The sequence below is a fragment of the Dendrobates tinctorius genome, unplaced genomic scaffold (assembly GCF_039654945.1).
Source record: "Dendrobates tinctorius isolate UK_male_01 unplaced genomic scaffold, ASM3965494v1 ptg000028l, whole genome shotgun sequence".
Taxonomy (NCBI): domain Eukaryota; kingdom Metazoa; phylum Chordata; class Amphibia; order Anura; family Dendrobatidae; genus Dendrobates; species Dendrobates tinctorius.
In genome coordinates, this window is record NW_027361696.1 from 79,556,346 (window position 1) to 79,570,869 (window position 14,524).

Below are 14,524 nucleotides of genomic sequence, written 5' to 3' on the forward strand. Positions count from 1 at the left end.
ATAGAAAAAATGGTTAAATTGAGTTTTCTTTTTCCTTCTACACAAGTAAGTTGGAGTGGGGAGAGCAAAAAAAAGGTGATGGCAAAAAACCCCTAAAATTAGACACGGAAAAAACTACTACTGGAATACACCTTTAATTCTGATGGGAATAGGACATCAATCATACTTGAATATAGTAAGACCAGTCTAGCATTAAAGGCATATTGTCATCTCAAAAGATCCTATTCCAATATGTAGGAGGTATAATAATGTTAGCAAACCGCTACATTTATATTGCAATGTTCTGCACATGAGATGAGTGACATGTAGTAATGTTCTGATTTGCCATGTCTCTTACCTCATGTGCAGGGCATTGCAGTAGAAATGTAACTATACTACATTTCTAATTACAAGTATTATTACACCTACTACATATTGGGATAGGATCTTGGAGATGGGAATACCCCCTTTTAAAGGATGTTATCTAAACTTTCATATCATCCTTTTCCACCTACCAGTGTACATAAGCATGCAATCATATTCTAGAAGAAGTCACTCCATTGCATACGGCAGCATGCACAACAGTATTAAATGCATACAATTATGATAAAACAATATAATACCATTTATTCTGCAGTACAGATATAACATCCATCTGACTAAAAATAAAGTCCATTTTACTGAACAAAGAAATGAGATAATCTGGGTAGCCAGTGCGTCACTCAAGCAAGTTGCCAATTAATACAGCAACTTCACTGCGTCATAGTACCATTTTTCTCATGCTTCACTTTCAGGAACTCTGCCATGCTGGAAAAATATTTCTGATTCGCCTCAGCCACCTTCTTCTCTGCAGCTTGTGGGTTAACAATCTCCAGACCCTGAAGTGATATAATAAAATAAGTAGGAATACATAATACCTGAAACTGACCAACAAGAAACATCAGCATAAGCTGAAAAGAAAGTACCAGCTCCTATAGTGCTGGCAAAAAGCAGAAAAAGAGCAACCACTTACTCAAGACGAGAGTGAATGCACTTAATATAAATTAACAACAGTTGGAGGTTTTTTTTTTCCTCTAAGCCAGGGGTCCCCAACCACTGGTCCGCGGCCCATCACCAGGCCGTTGCAGTGCTCTTGCCGGTCCGCGGAGCTGGACACAAGGGGAGCCGGCGGCTGTAGCTTCCAGACCACATGGATACTCACCCTCAGTTCCTGCATCCCTGTCGGCGCGGCGGTTTCATCCAGCGCTGAGCGGTCACGTGGTACCGCTCATTTAAGGTCATGAATATGGATGCCACTCCTCTCCCATAGGTGTGGCGTCCATATTCATGACCTTGATGAGCGGTACCACGTGACCGCTCCGCACAGGAAGAAGCTGACGCACCGCGAGGTGCAGGGAAGTTCAGCGACGTGAGGGTAAGTATGATGGGGAAGGAAGGGGGGAGCCCAGCCATGCATACACGGGTGGGAGCGGAGCCATATATACAAGCGTGGGATGGTGGGAGTGGAGCCATGTATACAGGATGGGAGGGTGGGAGAGGAGCCATGTATACAGGATGGGACAGGGGAGCCATGTATACAGGATGGGAGAGTGGAAGCAGAGCCATGTATACAGGATAGGAGAGTGGGAGCAGAGCCATGTATACAGGATGGGATGGTGGGAGCGGAGCCATGTATACAAGATGGGACAGGGAAGCGATGTATACAGGATGGGAGAGTGGAAGCAGAGCCATGTATACAGAATGGGAGGGTGGGAGCGGAGCCATGTATACAGGATAAATGTTATATTAAATGATAAGTATGCACTGACGACTAATCTACAACCCTGTCCATAGCCCTGCCCCCTTATGACCAAAGCCCTGCCCCTGACACCTCCATCCCCGCCCTGCCAGGCCATGGAAGAATGGTCTTGCTTGAAGCCGGTCCCTGGTGCAAAAAAGGTTGGGGACCACTGCTCTAAGCCAATGTGGTCAAGGGTGGATGCAAAAATAAAAGGATATTTCTCTCCACAATTCTTTTCCAGACAGTGAACATCCAGCCTTACGGACTAGCAATGCAAAATATAAAGCGAAGATAATGAAGTTTAACAAAGCAAGGCTTACCTGAAGGGGCGTAAAGGCTACGCTGGAAGCAGTACCCGAAGATCTGTCCCTTATTGTGGACTTTCCTCCATAAACCATGCTCTGCTTCTGAAGTGTACGCTGTTTAAGACGAGAAGATTGGAGGGAACGGTGAATGCAATTGTAAGAAGGAACAATCTAACGGTAAATGCCTGCATTTCTCAGTTTACCTGTAATGTTTTCGAGATTCTGGCTTTGGTTGCTTCATTAACTTGTGCTTGCCGTATTCTTCCACTTCCAGACTTCCCAAGATGTCCTAAGCTGAAGCCCAAGTCTTCCTGATATGCATCTTCTTCAATCTATGAGAAAGTCAAAAATCACAGTTATGTATGGTTATATATCATAGTGAACATAAACAAAATTATTAGCATGGTATATTTAAGTGGTGCTGTGCATGATAATGCTCGCTATGAATACCAACAGGAGGTATAAAAATTGACCCTAGGATAGAGGTTAATATGGTGACTGGGCCACTGTGCTACACTCCATCATATGGTTGCTTACCTGGTCAACTTGATCTCATTTATCACATTATTAATCTGCAAATGACTGGACAATGGCAGGAGCAACAAGCTGGGAAGTGAGAAAAAGAAAGCACCAGCTCCTATAGTGCTGGTAGAATGCTAATAGAGAGTAACTGCTCACTCAACAAGAGTGGATGGCAAGTTAAGGAGCAGGAGAATATGCACTGTTCCTGGACACAGATTGGTGAGTGCATGAAAAGCAGTTTTAACTTGTGGATGAAGGCACAAATACCATGTTTTTCCACAGTTTTAGTGTAAAATAACAGGTCCACTTTAGGCTGTGTTCACACGCTTTGCATTTGTCGAGGACAAAGTGGATGGGTTTTAGCTTAATGCGCTATTCCCATATCCATCCATGCATAGAGTCAGATAGTCTTCTGCAATTTACTGCTTAATAATAGAAATGAGCAGATCACTTCACGCAACAGCGACCACCGTCCAGGTCAGTGCTCTCTGGCCATGGACAAGAGCTGTGCGAATCTCCTGACCTGCCGGCATCCCACGCTTACTTATGATTGGCTGGCCTGGCAAGATGTCACCAGAGGATATCATGCCAGGCCCAGTGAACCAAATGCAATGCCAGAGAACCAGGACGCTCATGCCCATCCCTGATGTCTAACTCATAAGCACGGCACTGTTTTTGAGACGTTTCACAAGTCTTAGATTCCCTTTAAGGCTGTCACCCATATTTAGTGATATCATGTAAAGATACCACTAAATTGTGCATCCCATAAGGATTCTAGTTGGGCTTTAGACTCCCCCCGACCCCGCACCTTTGAGGCATAAATACCTTTTTAGCTTGTTGGGGATGCATGCAAATTGCCGCGGTCCGATGGGAGTGGCTTAGTGGTCTTCTCCCCCCCCCCCCGGCTTGCTTCACGTAATCTTCGTCTGTGAATACCACAGATGCCGTTGGTTTCCGCACTTGCGCAATGTAAAGGCCCCCGGCGCCTGCGCAGTATGCTTTGTCCAACTGCGGGCGAAGCATAAAATCTCTACTGCGCAAGCGTCGGTATCTTCCAGCGTGGTCTATGCCCCGGAAGTGTGTCCTGCATGTGAAGACTTTTGGGGCATAGACCGCGCTGGAAAATACTGCGCAGGCGCCGGGGGCCTTTACATTGCGCAAGCGCGGAAACCAACGGCGTCTGTGGTATTCACAGACGAAGATTACGTGAAGCAAGCCGAGGAGGTGGGCGGGAAGAAGACTACTAAGCCACGCCCATCGGATCGGACAGCGGCGATTTGCATGCATCCCCAACAAGCTAAAAAAGGTATTTATGCCTCAAAGGTGTGGGGTCAGGGGGGAGTCAAAAGCCCTACTAGAGTCCTTATGGGACGCACAATTTAGTGATATCTTTACATGATATCACTAAATATGGGTGACAGGTTCCCTTTAAGGAACTGGGTAGCCCGCTCTCCCACTGTCACATTGAAACATCATTGTGGGTAATATGGCAAGTATCCCCATTGAAGATACCCAAAGACGAAATTGTGCTATCAAGCAGACAAAAAAAAGCAGGGCTCACAATAAGTGCTCACCTCTCCAAAGCTCATTCTATTAGCCTGTTTACGGATTTCTGTCAGTCCAAGTCGTTCTTTCATTTTACGGTACCTGGGGGGGGAACAAATATATAATAACTAGATGAAGAGCCTGGGCATAGTAACTAACTGTCCTCTCACTCTCTCCCTCCGCAGCCCAGCTGTCCACTCGCCATCCCGCTCTCTCCCTCCGAAGCCCAGCTCTCCACCCGCCGTCCCGCATTCTCCCTCCGCAACCCAGCTCTCTATCCACCGTCAAGCTCTCTCCTTCTGCAGCCCCACTCTCCAATCGCCGGCCCGCTCTCTCCCTCTGCAGCCCATCTCCACTGGCCATCCCGCTCTCTCCCTCAGCAGCCCTGCCATCTCCCTCCACAGCCCAGCTCTCTATCCACCGTCACGGTCTCTCCTTCCGCAGCCCCACTCTCCAATCGCCGTCCCGCATTCTCCCTCCACTGCCCCGCTCTCTCCCTCAGCAGCCCGTCTCCACTGGGCGTACCCCCCCCTCTACACCCGCAGCCCAGCTCTCCACAGGCCGTCCTGCTCTCTCCCTCCGTGTCCAGCTCTCCATACGTGTCCCGCTCTCTCCGTTGCAACTCCGCTTTCCACCTGCGTCCCGCACTCACCCTCTGCAACCCCGCTCTCCACGTGAAGTGGGCATGGCGTGATACATACACACACACACTCAGAGAGATATATATATATATATATATATATATATATATATATATATATATATATATATATATATAAATAAAATATACTGTATATTTTTTTTTTTTCTCTTAAAAAAAAAAAAAAGTGCACCACTTACCGGCGCCCACCACGTTTCTTTCGCTGTCCATCAAGAGGTGCTGGCAGAGGCTTCACCTGCTTGACAGGAGGAGGTTCTTGCCACTTATCAAACTTCCTTTCAATCTCCTCTTTTAGATCATAGCCAACCTGAAAAGAGGAAAATCCACGTGGTCAAAAGCTACAAAAGATTATATATCTGTACATAAGAAAATATAACTCATGACACACGAGGGGACACAGGCACAACTATTATAGTTTGACAGCAAGTCACAAACTATAATCAGACAGTGCTGCCACCATGACAAGGGTCTTTTGTCACAACGTCCACTCTGTATTACATGGATGTAACCAAGGGCAGGGGTTAATATAAGTGTAGTAAGTCCCTTTAATACCAACCTTTCCCTCGGTACTCTCATGAAAGCTATCTACTCGCGCGGCCAAGGTGCATTTTGCAGACACCAATCGTGCTGCCTTTCGATGCAAGTCCTAAAATGACATGAAGGCAAAATACGTTCAGCCTCGACCACTACAGCTATAGCACACAAAGCTTTCCATTTCTTACCGAGGGCAATAACTGGACGATGTCACTGTGGTAAATATAACCTGTATGAGGAAGGACAGAAGTGCTAGAAAAGCCAGATAAGGTTTTCCTCTGAGCTCCCAGGAGCATGACATTGCAGGCAGGCATTTTAGAGAGGTTTGTAAGACCACCAGCGATACCTGAAGAGGACATGATGTTAGTACATCTAAGGCTATAAAATTATGCACATACAGTTGAAACCAGAAGTTTACATACATGAAATCAGAATAAATCTTTCCTGCTTAGGCCAAGTAGGATTACCATAATTACTATTATTTGCCATATGCCAGAATAGTGAGAGCGAGAGAATGTTTTAAGGCATTTTTATTACTTACTGCAAAGTCAAAAGTTTACATGCGCTAAGATTACTATGCCTTCAAACAATTCTGGACTGCCCATATGATGAAGTCATGTGTTTGTTTGTCATGTGAAGACATACTGATATGGAATTTAGGTTGTGAGCCCCATCGGGGACAGTGAGGATAATGTGTGCAAACTGTAAAGCGCTGCGGAATATGTTAGCGCTATATAAAACATGGCTTTTTGTGATAACTCACCGTAAAATCCTTTTCTCCGAGACACTCATTGGGGAAACACAGATACTGTGGGGTGAATGCTTTTGCCGCTAGGAGGCTGACACTAAGTGAAAAAGAAAGGTTAGCTCCTCCTCCGTCGTATACACCCTCGCCCCTATTGCGGGCGGAACTCAGTTTGGTGCCAAAGCAGTAGGAGGACAACAAAATCAGCCTTAATACAGGTACAACATGTCCAGAAAAGGACCACCCTTATATCACATAAATGTGTATTAACTAAACAAAAACAGAGCCAACTGGCTAATAGGGTGGGTGCTGTGTCCCCCAATGAGCGTCTCGGAGAAAAGGATTTTAGGGCGAGTTATCACAAAAATCCATGTTTCTCCTTCGTCTCATTGGGGGACACAAATACTGTGGGACGTCCTAAAGCAGTCCCTGGGTGGGAGATTGACTCACCGATCCAAGCTACATGCACCTCTTGTCTAAAAGGTGCGCCACCGCTGCTTGGAGAATCCTTCTACCCAGGCTCGCATCCGCCGAGGCCTGAGCATGGATATTATAATGTTTGGCAAACGTGTGCAAGCTGGACCAGGTTGCTGCCTTGCAAACCTGTTCCATCGAAGCCTGGTGCCGAAGCGCCCAAAAGGTCGCCCACTGCCCGGGTAGAGTGCGCTCTGATCCCTGCTGGAATCGGCGTGCCTCTAATGCGGTAGGACTCCTGAATAGTGAAACGAATCCATGTGGCTATGGTCGATTTTGAGGCAGCGAGTCCCTTCCTGCGCCCTTGGGGAAGCACGAACAGCGTGTCCGTCTGACGAAAGGGTGCCGTCCGCGACATGTACCTCCGGAGGGCTCTTACCTGGTCTATCATGTGAAGAGCCTTTCCCACACAGTGCACCGATGCTGGACAAAATGAAGGCAAAACAACATCTTCATTAATGTGAAAAGAGGACACGACTTTCGGCAGAAAAGGAGGGGCTGGTCTGAGGACCACCTTATCCTTATGGAAAGTGAGGAATGGAGCTCAGCAGGATAGGGCTGCCAGTTCTGAAGCCCGCCTGATGGAAGTGATGGCCACTAGGAACACCACCTTCCAGGAAAGGTACCTCAAAGAGATATCCTGAAGCGTTTCAAATGGAGCTTCCTGCAGAACACTTAGGACCATGTTAAGGTCCCAGGCGTCCATAGGCGCCTTAAAGGGAGGTACCAAGTGGGAGACTCCCTGAATGAAAAGTCTTCACCTGCAAATTGGTAGCAATTCTGCGCTGGAACAGGACGGATAAGGCTGATATTTGTCTCCTGAGGGAACTTGGGGCAAAGTCCGAGTCTAATGTTCTACCGACTGAGCTATCCGGGCTCTCTCAGCCCGACTGGAGAAAAACAAAGATGTTGGGGATTGAGAATCTCAGCGGAGAAACACCGTGGCCTCGACACCAAGCAAAGAATACCTTCCAGGTGTGGTGGTAAATTCGTGCTGAAGCAGGCTTCCGGGCGCTAATCACTGTAGCGACCACCTTGCTCCCGAACCCTGCCTGGGTTAGAATCCAAGATTCAACGGCCATGCCATCAAACACAGGGTCCCTGAGTTCGGGTGGCAAATCGGCCCTTGAGACAGTAGATCTGGGCGCTCTGGCAGGCGCCAAGGAACGTCGGCGAGCAGCTGCATTAGATCTGCGTCCCACGCTAGACGGGGCCAGTCTGGGACCAGCAGAATCGCCGGCACCCGTTCTGTCTTGATCTTTTTGATGACTGTCGGAAGTAGTGGCACTGGGGGAAATAGATATGGGAGGCGAAACTGGGTTGATGGTAGAACCAACGTGTCTACAGCGAATGCCTGCGGGTCCCTGGCCTGAGCGACATATGTGGGCACCTTGGCATTCACTCTGGAAGCCATCAGGTCCACATCCGGAGCTCCCCCCACAGTTGACAAATCTTCTGAAAACCTTCGGGATGTAGAGACCATTCTCCGGATGCAAGACCCTGCCGGCTGAGAAAGTCTGCCGCCCAATTTTCCACACCCCGGAATGTGGACAGCCGAAATTACTGAGTGGTTTGCTTCGGCACACTGAAGAACGAGCCCCAACTTGCGCATGGTTGCTCTGCTGCGGGTGCCCCCTGATTTATGTAGGCCACTGCCGTGGCGTTGTCCGATTAAATCCGGACGGGGCGGCCTGCTAGAAAGTGATGAAACTTCTGCAGAGCCAGCCGAATTGCTCGTATCTCCAATAAGTTGATCGGGAGGCGTGCCTCCTGTGACGACCACCGTCCCTGGGTTGTGTGGTGGTGAAACACCGCTCCCCAGCCGAGGAGACTGGCGTCGGTTGTCACCACCAGCCAATGGTCTGGGGGAAATGGTTTCCCCTGGGTCAGAGAGGAACTGGTTATCCACTATCCGAGTGACTGCCTGACCCGAGAGGACAGACGACACTGCCGATCGAGCATGAAAGGGTTCTTGTCCCAAGCTGACAGGAGGGCGTGCTACAGGGGGCGAAGATGGAACTGGGCGAAAGGTATCGCTTCCATTGTTGCCACCATTTTCCCTAGAATCCTCATCCCAGATCGGATGGTATGAGGGACTGGTTGGCGAAGTGCCCGGACTCCCTGCCGGAGAGCCAGTACCTTTACCTGAGGGAGAATCACCAACCCTCGGCAAGTGTCGAAGATCATTCCTAAGAAGGAGATCTTCCGAGCTGGCACAAGGGATGACTTCTTTGCATTGCCAACCCTTAAGCGGGCAAGAGTATCTAGCGTGATGTTGACCTTTTCCTCACATGCCCATATTGACGGGCCTTTGACCAAGAGGTCGTCCAGATAAGGAAAGACAACTATGCCTCGAGAATGCAGTGTGGCCATGACAACTGCCATAACCTTTGTGAACACAGAGCCGTGGCTAGCCCGAAGGGTAGCGCTACGAACTGAAAATGTTGATCGCCGATGGTGAAGCGTAGAAACCTCTGATGAGGAGGAAACATGGGAATATGCAGATATGCATCCTGGATGTCTATTGAGGCCAAGTATTCTCACTACTCCATGGCCACTATGACTGAACGGAGAGAGTCCATCCGGAGTGGAATAGAACCCCTGAGCTCTTTCGTGTTCCGGCACTGGAAAAATGACTCCGTTGTGCTGGAGCGTTTTGATGGCTCCCAATAGAGCCCTTGCCTGGGTATCCTCCCTGGGAAGCCAGGAAATAAAAAAAAAAAACCCGTCTTGGAGGATATCTGACAAATTCCATTTGTAACCTGAGGCCACCCATTCCTTTCCCCATGCGCTGTGAGCGACATTGACCCAGACGTGGTGAAACCAGAGTAGGCGATCGCCCACCTTGCTGGTGTCGCCTGGTAAAGGCCTGGAGTCATTTGGCCGACGATCTTTGGGATCTGGATCCCCTCTATCTGGGCTGCTGAGTATGCCTTCTCCCCAATCGGTTGGCTCTATATGAGCCCTGCCGCTCCCTATCCTGGTTGGGGCGGCCTGAGCCGGCGGAATTGGCGCTATCGTCCACCCGGGGTTGCGAAAGGCCCGAAAACGTGCCTGAAAACGGGTGATGAAAAAGCGTTTTGACCTTTGTTGAGGGAGAAACCCGCTCTTTCCTCCTGTGGAGTTGGAGATAAGTTGATCCAACTTCTCCACAAATAGGTGGCCGCACTGATAAGGCAGAGAAGTCAAGGACTTCTTAGAAGTAGAATCGGCTCGCCATGTCCTTAACCATAGGGCTCTTCTGATAGAAATTGCATTAGCGGCAGCAAGTGCCGAGCAATTGCCCGCATTCAAGGACGCATTGATTACATAGTCTCCGGCCATCGCCATCTGACCTGCGACCTCCGAAATCTCTGCAGGTAGATCCTGCTCCTGCGTGACCTTGTTTAATGTTTCTGACCATGATATCATAGCCTTGGCCAAGTTGCTGCGAATGAGGGAGCGAGCGCGGAGCCTGACACCTCATATACTGAGCGAGCTAAGCTCTCTATAAGGCGATCCGTGGGATCCTTAATTGAGGAAACACCAGGGATGGATTGCAGGGTCTTAGTGGCTAGGCGCGAAACCGGAGGACCCACCATCGGGGATTCCATTTCCATCCATCTTTTACGGAGGTCCGGAGCAAACGGATACCTTGCTTCAAGTGCCTTTTGACCCGAGAAACGCCTGTCTGGACGCTCTCTGTGCCGCTGCACTATGTCCTCAAACTCCGGGTGAGAGGAAAAAATTCTGTGCGGGCACTTCACGCCCCGTAGCCGCTGCGGATCATCCTCAATCCCCAACGCCTGTCTGGACGCTCTCTGTGCCGCTGCACTATGTCCTCAAACTCCGGGTGAGAGGAAAAAATTCTGTGCGGGCACTTCACGCCCCGTAGCCGCTGCGGATCATCCTCAATCCCCAAGGTCTGAAAACGGGTGATGAAAAAGCGTTTTGACCTTTGTTGAGGGAGAAACCCGCTCTTTCCTCCTGTGGAGTTGGAGATAAGTTGATCCAACTTCTCCACAAATCCCCAAGGTCTGATTGACGGCTTCTATGAGGCTGTCCACTGTTTCACGTGACGCTGGAGTATCCAGGTCAAGGGGCTCGTCTGAGTCGAATTCTGAGGTCTGCTCGCTATTAACCACTGGTGACGGGGAGCGAGGAGCAGAACTTACAGATGCATGCCAAGGCACCAGATGGACTGGGCGACACCGTGTGGATTCGTTTCCCTTGGGTCTGCCTGAAGTGAGAGCGTCCCCTGCAGGCGAGAGGCTCTTGTGAGGTGGAGGTCCCCGCTAGGGCCGGCGAGCCACTGTCCCCCATCTGAGGCCTGAAGGGACTCAATTGCATGACCTAGACAGTGATAGAACCCACTCTGGGGGGCTTGCTTGGTCGCAGAGGAGGACGGACACTGAGGTTCTGCTAGGCGTCAGGCTCTGGGCGCTGCACAGCGGGAATCCCGAGCCTTGTCCTTTGCGGTCTGCCCACACCAGCTTTGTGGGTTCGATCGCAGGGGAGGGCTCCTGGGCGCGTTTGGCCGGCTTTGCATAATCGCTTGCTCTGCGCCCGACAAGAGATGCATGATGCTTCTTCGGACCTGCCTTCCTGTGCCCCCTACTGGGGATAGGGGGAAGGAGGTAGCACCTCGTTTTCCCTGTGGTCTCCCGGGCAGCACTTACCCCAGTCCTGTGCCCCCCCGTTCCTGGACGCCTCCACACAAAAATCGCGCGCCACCAGCTGTGGGGCGGACCGCCAGCATGTAAACCGGTCCCGGGGCGGTATTTCCAGGTCTGCGGCCTAGCCGCGCTCCGAAGCCGGGGGGGGGCGGCCACCGGAAGTGACGCGCGGCACGGAGGCGGAATTTCCGGTCGCAGCCTAGTTTCGGCTAAAGCCGCTGCCTCAATTTGTCCCCTGCCCGCGACGGGGGGGGGGGCATGGAATGGCGCCACAAAAAAACCGCGCTGCTTACTGGCGCGGGCTTCTCCGCACCGCTCTGCCCCCAGGGAAAGGATACGCGGAGGCAATACTCAACGCGTGCTCGCCCGTTGATGGTTTGGGGAAATCGGACCCTTTCAATAGGATCCGTTGCCCCCGTCTCATCTTCATGGGAAAGAAAAAAAAAAGAAAAAAAGAAAAAGTCTGGAGCAAAACCAGACGTGTGTGCCTCCATGGACACTAAGCAAAAAAACTGAGTTCCGCCCGCAATAGGGGCGAGGGTGTATATGACGGAGGAGGAGCTAACCTCTTTTTTTCACTTAGTGTCAGCCTCCTATCGGCAGAAGCATATACCCCACCATATCTGTGTCCCCCAATGAGACGAAGGAGAAAATAAAGATTATTATTATAATGTGTTTGGAAGCTTCTGGTAGGTTTTTTGGTAACATCTGAGTTAATTAGAGAAACATTAGTGGACGTATTTCAATGCACACCTGAAATACACTGCTTCTATGAGTAGCATCATTTAAAAGTGTAAGAAATCAGCCAAGATATCAGGAAGAGAATTGTGGACTTGCACAAGTCTGGCTCATCCTTGAGTACAATTTCAAGATACCTGAAGGTGCCTCGTTCATCTGTACAAACAATTAAGCGCAAGTACAAACAAGATGGGAATGTCCAGCCATCATACTGCTCAGGAAGGAGACGGGTTCTGTGTCCCAGAGATGGACGTACTTTGGTCTGACATGTACATATCAACCCATGGACAAAAGAAAAAGGCCTTGTGATGATGGTGGAACCTGGTAAGATGATGTCAATATCCACAGTGAAACGAGTACTGCAGCAACATGGGCTGAAAGGCCACTCTGCCAGGAAGAAGCCACTACTCCAAAAGAAACATAAAAAAGCCAGATTAATATTTGCTAATGTACAAAGGAACAAAGACCTTAATATTTGGAGACATGTCCTGTGGTCTGATGAAACTAAAATTGAACTTTTTGGGCATAATGACCATTGTTACATTTGGAGGAAAAAGGAAGAAGCTTGGAAGCCTAAGAACACCATCCAAACTGTGAAACACGGGGTGGCAGCATCATGTTGTGGGGTTGTTTTACTGCAGGAGGGGCTTGTGCACTTCACAAAATAGATGGCATCGTGACAAAAGAAGATTACTTGAGAAGTTAAAGCTTGGGCGGAAATGGGTCTTCCAAATGGACAATGACCCGAAGCATATTGTCAAAATGGAAACAAACTCAATGTTTTGGAGTGGCCATCACAAAGCACCAAGCTCAGTTACACCAGTTTTGTCAGGAGTAATGGACCCAAATTCCGATCAACTATTTTGAGAAGCTTGTGGAAGAATATCCCAAACGTTTGACCAAAGTCATTTGGTTTAACCCCTTTCTAACCTTGGACACAATAGTATGTCCAAGGTCAGATCCCCGCTTTGATGAGGGCTCCAGTGGTGAGCCCGCATCAAAGCGGGGACATGTCAGCTGTTTTGATAGGTATCGACCCGCGCCTATTAACGAGTTAAACGCCACTGTCAAAATGCTGACAGCGGCATTTAAACCAGCACTTCCGGCCTCCCAGCTGGAAATACGTGCATTGCCGACCCCAGTCACGTGATCGAGGGTCAGCGATGTGTTGCCAATACAAACCAGAGGTCTCCTCAAGACCTCTGGCTGTTGATGAGGCATTGCTATGAGCGCCACCCGGTGGTCGGCGCTCATAGCAATGCTGTAATTCTGCTACATATAGACAATCTGCTCATCGCCTATATGTAACAGAGCCATCAGGTTGTGAATGATTCTAGCCTCCCATGGAGGCTATTGAAGCATGCCAAAATTAAAAAATGTTTTAAAAAACATGGAAAAAAAAAAAAAAAAAAAAGTTTAAGTCACCCCTTTTCGCCCCATTCAAAATAAAACAAACAAACAAAAATCACACATACACATTAGGTATTGCCGCATTCAGAATCGCCCGATCAAATAAAAAAAAAAAAAAAAAAGGATTAACTGGATCGCTAAACAGCATAACGGGGAAAAAAGTCAAAACGCTAGAATTATGGTTTTTTGATTGCCGTGAGATTGCATTAAAATGCATTAATGGGCGATCAAAAGATTGCATCTGCACATAAATGGTATCTTTAAAAATGTCAGCTCGGCGCACAAAAAATAAGCCCTCACCCAACCCCAGATTATGAAAAATGGAGACGCTACAGGTATCGAAAAATGGCAGTTTTTTTTCTAGCAAACTTTGGAATTTTTTTTTTTACCACTTAGACAAAAAAGAACCTAGACATGTTTGGGGTCTATGAACTCGTCATGACCTGGAGAATCATAATGGCAGGTCAGTTTTAGCATTTAGTGAACCTAGCAAAAAAGCCAAACAAAAAACAAGTGTGGAATTGCACTTTTTTTTTGCAATTTCACCACACTTGGAATTTTTTTCCCATTTTCGAGAACACGACATGCTAAAACCAATGATGTCATTCAAAAGTACAACTCGGCCCGCAAAAATAAGCCCTCACATGGCCATATTGACGGAAAAATAAAAAAGTTTTGGCTCTTGGAAGAAGGGGAGCAAAAGTCTTAGTTACTCACCGGTTAACAGTATTTTTCGGAGTCCATGACAGCACCACCTGAGAGAGGGGATCCGGCCTTCAGGAACAGGAAACCTACAGATACCAAAGGGCGGCACCTCTCCCACGCATCAGTTGGATTACAGAGCACAAGAGGACCTCCAAGGTTAATGGCATGATTTATGTACAATACTATCACTACTTAATTATTTATCACCAGTGGGTATATACAAGAGGAAGACGTGCACACCCAAATTAAACTAAAGGGAGGGAATATACGGGTGCCGTCATGGACTCCGAAAAATACCGTTAACCGGTGAGTAACTAAGACTTTATTCGGTCGTCCATGACAGCACCACCTGAGAGAATTACAGAGAGTAATAACTACTTTAGGGAGGGACTACAGCCTTCAGCACCCTTATACCAAAAGAGCGGTCTGTGGAAGCACCCAAGTCTAGCCTATAATCACTATAAAAGGTGC

The 14,524-nt window shown here is 48.6% G+C and overlaps 1 protein-coding gene across 4 annotated transcripts in view; it reads right to left on the bottom strand.

The window, feature by feature from the left end:
• Positions 1 to 580: 580 nt before the first annotated feature.
• PRPF31 (pre-mRNA processing factor 31) overlaps positions 581 to 14,524 on the bottom strand; it is a 41,241-nt gene continuing 27,297 nt past the window's right edge. For all 4 annotated transcript variants that reach the window (XM_073571061.1, XM_073571057.1, XM_073571058.1 and 1 more), the window contains exons 8-14: positions 5,515 to 5,672; positions 5,349 to 5,438; positions 4,972 to 5,099; positions 4,161 to 4,233; positions 2,268 to 2,396; positions 2,080 to 2,178; positions 581 to 857 (exon numbers count right to left, since the gene is read on the bottom strand). In XM_073571061.1, the coding sequence (XP_073427162.1) occupies positions 732 to 857; positions 2,080 to 2,178; positions 2,268 to 2,396; positions 4,161 to 4,233; positions 4,972 to 5,099; positions 5,349 to 5,438; positions 5,515 to 5,672 (803 nt within the window). In that variant the 3' untranslated portion in view covers positions 581 to 731. The remainder of the gene's footprint in view (positions 858 to 2,079; positions 2,179 to 2,267; positions 2,397 to 4,160; positions 4,234 to 4,971; positions 5,100 to 5,348; positions 5,439 to 5,514; positions 5,673 to 14,524) is intronic.